Source organism: Rhincodon typus, chromosome 37, assembly GCF_021869965.1.
Source record: "Rhincodon typus isolate 14 chromosome 37, sRhiTyp1.1, whole genome shotgun sequence".
NCBI classification, from domain to species: Eukaryota; Metazoa; Chordata; class Chondrichthyes; order Orectolobiformes; family Rhincodontidae; genus Rhincodon; species Rhincodon typus.
In genome coordinates, this window is record NC_063368.1 from 2,604,934 (window position 1) to 2,616,805 (window position 11,872).

Genomic DNA, 11,872 nt, shown 5'->3' on the forward strand with positions numbered 1-11,872 from the left:
AAGACCATAAAACACAGGGGCAGAAATAGACTGCTATCTCAGCCTTGAATATACTTAAAGACCCAGTCTTAACAGCCCTCTGTGGTAAAGAATTCCACAGATTCATGACCTTCTGAGAGGAGAAATTCCTCCTCATCTCTGCCTTTTAGAGTGTGGCCTTTTAACTTAATTGCTGTCTTGCATTACTCTTTCACTTCCACTTCACATTTTCTTTGCTTGTTAGAGTCAACATTGATTTATGTAGGTTGGGTCATGGCACTGTAAACAACTTGAACGTTGTTCAGAGAGGATACTATTACAGTGTATTGGGAACTTGTATTGATCTTACCCAAGTGGACTTAAAGTATTTAATAAGGATTTTCAGCAGAGATTATTAGCAAACTAGGGAACGTGACAGACAATTTGGATGTAACTGGATACCACAAAGATAATGAGTTTCATTCTGATTTGGTTATGCCGGTTAATGGCAGGACAAGAGGGAGAACTCCCTTACTCATAGTGCCGTAGATTCTTTGCAGCCATCCCGAGAACAGGCAAAGTGTCAGTTTCATATCTTAGTTGAAATCTTGGCAGACATTTCAGTCTCCTTCACAAGTAAGTTAAATCTAGGACAACACTATGCTCCCACCACTTACATACATTTATCAGGATTTGAGGCATTGTATTCTGCATTTTTACACGTGTGCAATAGGATACGGTTATCCCAACGTTTAACTTAATAATTTTTGTCATAGACTGTTGCAAAAATGTCAAATTTCATGATTTATTTGTGGGAGTAGTATTTGTAAACATGAGTAATACAAGAAACCATGGTGAGAATTTGGTAAGCCACCCCAACTCAAACATGGGCCTTACTAGATTCTTGCTTAGTGACTCCAATTCAGAAATATCCCCGATTTTATGATGGCCTCCACCTCCTGGTCCACAGCCAGTTTACATATCCTGACAGATTTTCTCTTTCTTTACCTGTTTCTAAGCTGTTTCAGATCCAGTCATCAAGTGACTGCTTCCAAGCTATGCTTCAGTGAGTAAACACATAGATAAAATGAAAATAAAAGGTTACCTCCCTGCATAACATATTCAATGTGGCATAGCTTTTTTGGATTGGCAGGCAGTAATCAGTGGAGTGCTACAGGGATTAAGGTTGCGGCCTCAACTATTTGCGGTTTATATCAGTGTGACTAAATTAAGGTGCCATTTATATGCTAGCTAAATTTGCTGATGATACTAAGGTAGATAGGAAAGTAAGTTGTCAAAGAGGAGCTGGACAATTTACAAGGGGTTATAGACAAGTTAAGTGAATAGACAGAAAAAAAAATCAACTTGAGTCTCATGGGGAAAATGTGAACTTTTCCATTTTGGCAGAAAGAATAGAAAAAGAGCATATTATTTAAATGAAGACAGGCTGCAAAATTCAGAGGTATTGAGGGATCATGATTACTGGTACGTGAGGCAGACAGAATGTTGTCATTTATTTCAAGGAGAATGAAACATAAAGTAAGGAACAGAGGGCTCTGGAAGCTCAGTCTTTAAGTATGTTTAGGTAGAGATTGATGAATTTCACATTATTAATGGCATACACAGTTATGGGATAGGAGTAAAAGACTGATGTTCGATCATCCATGATCATATCGAATGGCAAGGCAACTCGATGGGCTGAATGGTCCTACTCTTATTACTATGTTCTGGACTTTAGAAGAATGAGATGTGATCTTATTGAAAGAGAAAAGATCTTTGGGGGTATGGAGAGCACGGTTCCTCTTGTGGAGGAGATGAGAACCAGCAAGCACAGTGAGATGGTGATAAGATTTTTTCATCTGTCAGAGGGTTGACAGCATGTGGAATTCTCTTCCCCAGGAGGCAGTGGAGGCAGGATTATTGAATTTCTTCAAGGGCGGTTGGATATTTGACATTCAAGGGAGTTGAGGCTTATGGGATGTAGACAGGAAAGGTGAGTTTAGACCACAGCCAGATTTTCCTATTCATTTGTGGGATGTGGGTGCCGCAGACTGGCCAGCATTTCTTGCCCATGCCTAGTTGCCCTTGAGAAGGTGGTGGTGATCAGCCTTCTTGAACCGCTGCAGTCCACAATGCCGTTAGGGAGGGAATTCCATGATTTTGACCCAGCGACTGAGGAAATGACAATATATTTCCAAGTCAGGATGATGAGTGGCTTGGAGGGGAACTTGCAGGTGGTGGTGTTCTCATATATCTGCTGCCCTTGTCCTTCTAGATGGAAGTGGTCATGGGTTTAGAAGGTGCTGTCTGTGGATCTTTGGTGAATTTCTGCAGTCTATCTTGTAGATAGTACACACTGCTGCTACTGAGCATCGGTGGTGGAGGGAGTGGATGCTTGTGGATGTAGTGCCAATCAAGCAGGCTGCTTTGTCCTGGATAGTGTCACGCATCTTGAGTGTTGTTGGGGCTCCACTCATCCAGGCAAGTGGGGAGTATTCCATCACACTACTGACTTTTGCCTCATAGATGGTGGACAGGTGTTGAGGAGACAGGAATTAAGTTACCCGCTGCAGTATTCCTAGCTTCTGGCCTGCTCTTGTAGCCACTGTGTTAATGTGTTGAGTCCAGTTGAGTTTCTCGTCAATGATAACACCCAAAATGTTGATAGTGAGGGATTCAGTGATGGTAACACCATTGAATGTCAAGGGACGGTGGTTAGATTGTCTGTTATTGGTAATGGTCATAGCCAGATCAGCCGCAGTCTTTCTGAGGGTAAGACAGGTCCTAAATCCTATGTTTCAAAAGCCTACAGTGCAGTCGAGTGCTACCATTCGTATTAATTTTCCACAAAAATCTGCAAACAGGGTGCAGAAGTAGGCTACTTGGTCTCCTGAGCTACCTCCACCATTTATGAAGGTTACAGTTGAACTAATAGCACCACAATCCTCCCTACCCAACAACTTTTCACCCTCTTCACTGCCTTATAAAGAAGAGCATCCCAGAAACAGTCAACCTTCTTTCGTACAATGTGGATTCCAGATTGGGCAAACGAAGGGGAAGAGAAGTAAGATTGTAGAGTAGCATATGCTTTTTGCCTCAAAGGATACATTTAAAATTAAAATTAATTGTTTTAATTTTTTATCTCACACATCCCAGGTATACCACATTGCTTTGGAAATAGGTTATGCGGGGAGGAACCCTTTTATTTTCATTTTATCTATGTGTTTACTCACTGACGTATAGCTTAAAAGCAGCTTGGAAACAGTCACTTGATGACTGGATCTGAAACAGCTTAGAAACAGGCAAAGAAAGAGAAAATCTGTCAGGATATGTAAACTGGCTGTGGACCAGGAGGTGGAGGCCATCATAAATCGGGTATAGTTCTGAATTGGAGTCACCTAAGCAAGAATCTAGTAAGGCCCATGCTTGAGTTGGGTTGTCTGCAATCATAAGATACTTAACGAGAGTTGGAGAGTCATTTAGCTGAATTCTGGTGGAAAGGACCTCAAGAAATTTCACCCCTCAGCAAAAAATGGGAACACTGAGGAGAATCATAAGTGAGTTTCTGAAGGCTGTGGCACACCTTGGTATGGTCCCGGGAAAAGTACAGAAACTGTCAAAATCCCGTATAGGGGAACTCCTGGTGGAAACAAAAGTCGAACCACAAGTGCCGTGTTGAGAATTTTTGGCTTAAAGAGTAAGTTTTTGTAAAATATAGTGTTAACAATGCTCGCTTTGTTTAACTCTTAAGTAGTAAAGGGTTTTGTTTGTAACTTGAGATCTTGTAGCATAATTCTTTCAGTAAATAACTAGGGTTTGAATTTCATTTACAACGTTAATGGTCTCCCTCAAAAGAGAAGGAAGGTTTACATTTATTGCATCTTAAAATGTGTCCATGAAATGTCTGAATTCATCATTAAGTTTGTAGCAGTAGTTTGTTCCATATCTTGAGTTTATTAGCTGAGAAATTCCCATATGCAGCATGAATACTAGAACACTTTATTATCGCAAACACAGATTCACTTATGTTCATTGTTAATACATTTCTCTTAATATTGTAGGACCAGATCTCGCAGCAGGGATCGTAAAAGGTACGTTTGTTTTAACATCTTAGCTAATACATTTACATTCATGAATACTTGGACTTGGGAAATGAAAAGAGAACCTGAGGCAAAAGTGTTTCAGTCAAAAGCGTAAAGTGAACGATCTCTTTGTTTCCTCTCAAGGTACTTACTGTTATAGACATCAATTTGGTTCACTCCAACTGGCCATATTCAGAAGCTAAGTCCACGTAATACAGTTAGAAATATAAAATTTCAGCTTTATGGGCAACTGCTCCACAAAAGCATTTCTAATATTCTCATTGTTTTGTTGCTGATTTTAATTAATCAGGCAATTATTATGGCTATCAAGGAAATACCTCCTGACCAGTAACTTTTTCAAACTCTGCTTAGATTCACACAGTTTTTAAGACTCTGACCTAAATACAATTTAAACATGCTAATGAACAATAATTCCAGAGTTGATTGTAATTGCTGTTGACATAAAGCAACTTTTAACCTAGGGCTCATAAAAAGACTGCCTGCTTGATATGAAAATTCAGATTAACAGTTAACTGTTCCCGCCGCATCTCCATGGCAATGATGACCCAACCAATCAACACCTTCTTCTTGTGCCATGGATTGATGTCACTTTCTTCAAATCTGTTTCTTGCATCATAATCATTATGAATGCAAGATCGAAAGCCAAAGCTTTTCGCAAGGTGATAGTCTAGTGGTATTATCACTGGACTACTAATCCAGAGACCCACATGATATTCTGGGGACCCAAGTTCAAATCCTGCCACAGCAGTTGGTGGAATTTGAATTCAATTTAAAAATCTGGAATCAAGTATCTACAGATAACAATAAAATCCATTGTCGATTGTCAGAAAAACCCATCTGGTTTACTAACATCCTTTAGGGAAAGAAACTGTCATCCTTACTCAGTCTGGCCTATATGTGACTCCAGGCCACAACAATGTGGTTGATGCTTAGCTGCCCTCTGGGCAATTAGGGATGGACAGTAAATGCTGCCTAGCCAGCAGTTCCCTCATCCCATGAATGAATAAAAAAAAGGTACTTTACGTTGTAATGATGTACTGTTTCAAAGGAACTGAGTGGGAAGATGTCTTTCTTTTATTGCAATTCCATTCTGTAATATAATCCACTATCTGTCACACGAGATTGTTGGAATACCATGTGCAGGAAATAATTGAGCCCATCTTATTCAATTCATGTGGAATTATTTGAAATTGGCACTTCTTTTCTAAATTAGAGTATCTCTGGCAGTGTTTTAGAGGGTTTGAAATGGGTATAGCAGAATCATCACCGATAGCAGAATCATCACCGATAGCAGAATCATCACCGATAGCTGACAACCAAATTGAAAATAGGAACAGAACTCATGATTTGACATTTTTGAGCTCGTTGTTGTGTCTGGAAGATTGTAGAATGCTAAAGCAATAGATGACCTGCTGTTTCTCGAGTTTACATTGCACTTCGTTGGAACACTGTAGGAGGTTGAGGCCAGACTGCGATGGGATAGGGCAAGATTTAAAATAATCTTGCTTGTAAACTGAATAGAAGTGTTCTGCAAATTGGTCAGCTTATCTGTGTTTTACCTCCACTGTATAGAGGGGACTTCTTCATGAGCTGTGAATACAATTTATTAAATTCTAAAAATTATCAATTATTGTTTCACCAAAAACCGTGTTTAGGGTCTTGAACAGTGAGAATCAAGAAGTTAAGTGTTGATATTGTATTTCTCTATAACTGTATGGCAAGATGCCACGGGAAGAATAGGGGATGTTGGGTGTGATAGAGTGGACCAGGACATCATGTAGGAAACGATCCCTTTGGAATGCTGAAAACAGATGGGGAGAAAGATTTGTTTGGCGTCACACTAGAGATGGTAGAAGTTGACCTGTACTGAATGTGGAGGCTGGTTGGATGAAAATGAGGATACTGAGAACTCTCTTATAGTTCTGAGAAGAGAAGGGACAAGAGCAAGAGTACAGGGAATGAACAGACACAATCAAGGGCCCTATCCAAAACAGTAGAGGGGGTCGCCAGTAAAATAAAAAGCACTACAGAAGCACTAGTGGAAAGTTAATGAACCAAATGAAAATTATCTTTACAGTGATGAAGGTGAAGATGTGGTTCATAAGCATTGTATTGGATGAAGCAGAAGGGAAGAATCGGCAGGTTCCTGTTGATTATCATTTCAGAATTATCTAAATAACAATTGATGGTAAAGGGAATAATTATGGGGTGGGGATCAATCTTTTTGCAGATCAAGATCAAGGGAACGCCGTCGACATCGATCCAGGTCTGCATCCCATGACCGACGCAAACGTTCCCGCTCTAGATCAAGGGACCGGCGTCGCCGACACAAGTCTCGATCTGGAAGCAGAAGCAGAAGCCGCAGTCACCACCGCAGCAGGCATAGCTCAAGAGACAGAGAGCGAGAGAGAGACCGGAGCAGAGAGAAAAGCTCCAAAAGAAAGTATGTAGCTTAATGTTATAGATTAGCTCGTCAGTATGTCTGAGATTAATTAATATAGTATAAATCTGACATTTCCATCTTGTATATAAAATTTGTTTGTTGCAATTAAACAACCACATCAGAAGAACTTCTTATTTCTCCTATGGAAAATGATCACTTTAACAATGTTAAATATTAATCCCACATGAAAGCAATCTTTTATGAAAACTTTCAGTTCTGACCAGCTTTGTTGTTCAACTCCTTTCTTTTTAAACTGATTCTGGATACTACTTTTTTATTTCAGACTTGGAAGTGTATGCAAAAGGTATCAATAGTAATTTAAGACATAAGTAAATGTCTTAATAATTAGCAAAGGTTCTCTGTAAATCATTTCATATAGTTACTATGGCATTTTTAGTCACTCTTTGATCTTCCCTCTATTTGGATTCACTTCTGTTTTGTTTTCCTGACCAAATCAGTTATTTATTCTCTAGAAACCTATTATTCTCACATAGGTAACCCACTGCTTCAATCCTTGTCCATTAGGGTGACTCTCTTTCCCTTCCATTACCGCACAATTTGTTTCAGAACATCTTAGCATACTACTGGAATTTAATATCCTAAAATGAGACAATCAACAGAGTAGGTTAACTTCATACTGCTTGTCTAGCTGAGGCTACCTAATTGTTAGAAATAATCTTCCATATCAAGAATGGGTAGAATAACTCTCAACCATCCATTGATGAGAATAACAACCTCAAGGCTCAGTTCTTCAGCTAACCAAACTATTGGTCATCAGCTGCACCTTGGATATGGTGGAACTTTGGGAGTTGTCTCCAGCTTTTCCAAAGAACTAATGGCTGTTTCCTATTGAGAACTGGTACTGCAATATATGCATAGAACTCATAGAATTCCTACAGTGTGGAAACAGGCCCTTCGGCCCAACAAGTCCACACCGACCCTCAAAGCATCCCACCCAGACCCTTTGCCCTATAACCCACCTAGTCTACACATCCCTGAACACTTTGCCCTATAACCCACCTAGTCTACACATCCCTGAACACAATGGGCAATTTAGCATGGCCAATCCATCTAGCCTGCACTTCTTTGGACTGTGGGAGGAAACCGGAGCACCCGGAGGAGACCCACACAGACATGGGGAGAATGTGCAAACCCCACACAGACAGTGGCTCGGCGATGGAATCGAACCCGGGTCCCTGGCGCTGTGAGGCAGCAGTGCTGACCATTGAGCCACCATGCCACCCCTACCACTGAGGACGAGGAGAGACAAAATAAATTCAAAGATGACCGTTCCATTCTCATCCTGCTGTGTGCATGTTTCCCAGTTATAATTTCTTCTCTTCAAATTAGTTTACATTGCAGAATTTATATTTCAAACTGTTTGCTTTGATCGTTAAAGTCAGGAAGCGCCATTGTTTTAGAGTTAGGGTACAAAACCATGCGTAATATAAGCTCCAGAATTATTGATTAAAGTGAAAACTACCCTGAGATTTTCTTAGTGTGCCTTGCAGGACTAATGTCTAGTAAATTGATTATAGAGTTAACTTTGGTAATATGCTAAGCTAAGATTTAAACCATTTTTCTAGGTCACGAGACCGAGACAGATCCAGAGATCGAGACAGAGAAAAATCAAGGGAGAAGGATCGCAGGGAGAAAAAGCGTTCCTATGAGAGTGCTAATGGAAAATCAGAACACAGCTCTGAGGAACGAGAAGCAGGAGAAATCTAACGGACAAAACATTTTTGGAACTGGGGCAGAAGATGTCTTTCTGATTGTTTAACTCAACTAGGGGAGCTCTTGTTTTGTTTTTGGACTTAGAAAAAAAATTCCAGCAGCTAGGTGACTGATAACTTAAAAAAAAATTAGATAGTTGAAAATGTTCAAGATGTTTTGTCAGTTTAACCAACTGGTTTTGAAGGCAGCAGCTGGAGGTGCCTAGAATGTACTGTGTGTGCATGTACCAGTGCTGTAATGCCACAGACATTAGGGTTTCTCCTTCCATTGGCACAAGGTTGCTGTTTAGTTTTGAATAATCAAATAATTTGTTTTGCATTTTTTACAAGTGTGGATCCGAAACCCATGATATTTTCTTTTCTGAAGCCTAAATAAAAAGAAGTGGACCCGGTAGCTTGGGGAGTTACTGCTTTGTCACCAAGCAGTTTCTTATTTGCTTGTTACTGTTGGTTGTGCTGGCTTGCGGTCTTTGATCCTTGTACCTGTGATAGTTTTTACTTCAGAAATTTCCCAAAAATCATAATGTTTGTCCGTGTCAAAGTTTCATTGTTTTTGACAGTGGCAGTGACATTGACTTGCAACTTTTTAGCAAAATCTTTCGGAATTTCTTGCATTTAGATCAGAGAGACAGTCCAAAAGTAACCTAGGTGTTTCTCACCAAAAAAAGTTTCTCTTCTCACACCCAGAAGGAACTCTCCTGTCTCCCTCTGCATCTTCTTTCCATAAAGTTGGTGTGTTTGTTAAATATTAGTCTGACAGAACCTTGATTGTTGTATTCAGTTACAGCCAGAGAAGCCCCCTTGGTTTGGTTGGAGAGAAAAAAAGTTTTATTTTTAATTAACTTATATGGTGGAACAAATTTGCTACCCATTTGTTAAATCACCAAATAGGATTCATGAGGAAAAATGCGACTGCTTCAAATAAACTTGCCCCTTCCTTCACCTTCATTTCACCACCTCTGCCTTTCCATTTATAAACAAAATACAAATTTGATTTGGAAGAATTTTGCCCAAGTATAGATCTGATTGTGCACCAAGACATTTTTGTAAACTAGAATCCTAAATTGCCAAGTTTTTGGCGATTTTGTCTGTATCTGTACCTTTTAGTATAATTAAAGGGGCTTGGTTTTATTCTTGCAGTTGCTGTGGAAGCTCAGATTGAAAGGGTCCAAAACTGGAGTTAATGTGGCTTCAGTAGCTATTTAGGACTGTGTCCAGAAACACCATCAAGAAAAGACTTTACTGGCTTTGTGTGCATGTAATCCCAAAAAAAAACTTCAGCATGTCTTCAGCACACCTCTGGAATACGATACACATCCCTGTTATTTTTGAGTTTTACTCATGAACTTTTTATTTTTTGACAGTGAAATCATGCCCGTAAATAATGTTTAGTGCTCATTATTCACACAAAAATGATTCATTGTTTACCCAAGGAACAGAAAACAATTTTCCGCACATTAAAAACAATTAATGGGTATTGTTTTGTAGGAGTTGAGAATCCTGGGATTTTTACATGCTTGTGCATACATGGCATACTCCAGGCAGCTTTAAGGTGTTGTCTGTGGCAGGCACCAGGGTGTCACAGATCTAAAATATACCAATGTATTCCATGATGATTATATCGCTCATTTTTGTTTGTCAATTGTGGTCATCCCACAATTACTGTGATTTTTTTTTTAAGTGGTCAGCTTTACTTTGAAAAACTGACTTCTGTTCTGTAAGAATAGTCCAGTGTGATGTTCCTTAGTATCCTTAGCAGCATTATTTTTCTGCATTAGGTACTTTGGTTACTAGCTGTTACACTGCTTGCCCCATCACTTACTAAGTCCTCAATGGTCATTTGGTCAGAGATTTCTGAGTCTACAAGTTAAGACCCAAATAACAAGGTTTTATTTTATTCCCCTTTAATCACTTTTCCTTACATGATTTCTTGTCTATACTTTATATTGTTAATTGAAAACAATTGAAATAAATTTTCTGAAAACCATTTAATAAGATTTTCAAACAATTTAAGTTTTCCTGTGTTGTATCAAATTGTGATGAATACTTGTTTGCTACTTTGCAATTAAAACAAACTGATATTGTCTTCCTCTGCTGACTTGGTGAGTCTGTTGGAACCTTTGGCCACTTGTGCCTTGTTCTATTCCACTAATGAGGTGCAATGCTGGTTCCATGGTTAATTCTACTCGTTGCAAGTGGTAAACTTGTTCTTGCAGAGTTAAGATGCGTAACAGAAATGCATTTGTTTTGCTTTCCCTGGGGTTGAACTGGTTTATTTTTTTTTAAACTGAGCACACTCCATTTTAATTGCTATTATAAAGAATGACTATTCAAGCCTCATATGGTATAATGGCAACATTCATAACCTGATATGAGGGCCCAAGCACTACTGATGCAATCCAAAAAAAAACCTAGAAAACCTAAAATGGAGTTTAAGAAAAAGAAAACTGGCTTATTTTGCAATCAGTGAATATAGCCTGTCTTTTTACTAGACCATATCATCACTGAAATGTGTGTCAAGTTCAGTCTCGGTCGACCTCAGAAGCTTGAAGATTTTCTTGAGATGCTCCTTTGTGCCTTCCTCCTACAATTAATATTATTGTACTTCCAATAGACAATGTAGTTTCTATCTTATTTGTTGATAAATCTATCTGTGCAGTGGTAGCCTTACATTCTTATTTCCCTGAATCGGAAACTTGAAGTCAACTTATGCTAGTTAATTTTATTGCTGGGCATTCAAGTGATGCATCGTGTGGATTTGACTGAAATCCACTTGTACTTGGATGTGAGCTGTCCCAGGTTAAGCCTGTTCATAATTAGTAACAATTTAGAAGGAATTGTATGTTTTTCTTGCAAGAGACCTCAACAGTTTCCAGTTTGAGAAAGAGAAGTATCTTTAATTGATTATGATTTAACCACAGTGACTTGAGAATTGGAGTATACTCTGGAATCTTCAGACCAACTTAACTGTTCCAACTATTTAGTGAAAGTAGACAGTCTCTGAAGAATGCAAGTGCCCAGTTTCTTGAATTATGCTATAGGTGGTCCCCAGAACAGTAGTTCTGACTAATCCTATGTGATAATCCCAGGTGTGTTTTGCAGTTAGCTTAAAAAATAACACAAACAGCATTTGGGACTGTCAGTGTTTGTAAACTTTCAGGCATATTTCACTGGAATTGCAAGGAACAAATATATTGTCCTGTATTAAAAACATAAGAAATGGGAGCAGGGGGTAGGCCATTTGGCCCATTGGGCCTGCTGTGCCTTTCAAGAAGATCATGGCTGATCTTTTTGTGGACTCGGCTCTACTTAGCCACCTGCTCACCATAACCCTTAATTACTTTACTGTTCAAAAATCTATGCATCTTTGCTTAAAAGCATTCTAAGAGGTAGCTTCAACTGCTTTACTGGGTGAAGAAGTTCCTCCTCAACTCAGTCAGAAGTTAAGCTGACGGGCCTATAGTTTACCTGCCTTTTGTCTACCTTTTTTAAACAATGACGTCACATTTGTTTTTGGTAAATTACCACGAGCACGTTTGCTATTTTCCCCCATCATCGCTTTTAGTACCCTGGAATGCATTCCATCAGGCCTGGGAGACTTGTCTACTTTTAGCCCTACTACCTTACCCAACACT

At 39.2% G+C, this 11,872-nt stretch overlaps 1 protein-coding gene across 6 annotated transcripts in view; it reads left to right on the forward strand.

Annotated features, from left to right (window-relative positions):
- The window catches only part of luc7l (LUC7-like (S. cerevisiae)), a 66,403-nt gene extending 56,080 nt beyond the window's left edge, over positions 1-10,323 (forward strand). For all 6 annotated transcript variants that reach the window (XM_048617611.1, XM_048617608.1, XM_048617610.1 and 3 more), the window contains 3 exons: positions 4,020-4,049; positions 6,292-6,504; positions 8,091-10,323. In XM_048617611.1, the coding sequence (XP_048473568.1) occupies positions 4,020-4,049; positions 6,292-6,504; positions 8,091-8,232 (385 nt within the window). In that variant the 3' untranslated portion in view covers positions 8,233-10,323. The remainder of the gene's footprint in view (positions 1-4,019; positions 4,050-6,291; positions 6,505-8,090) is intronic.
- Positions 10,324-11,872: the final 1,549 nt, after the last annotated feature.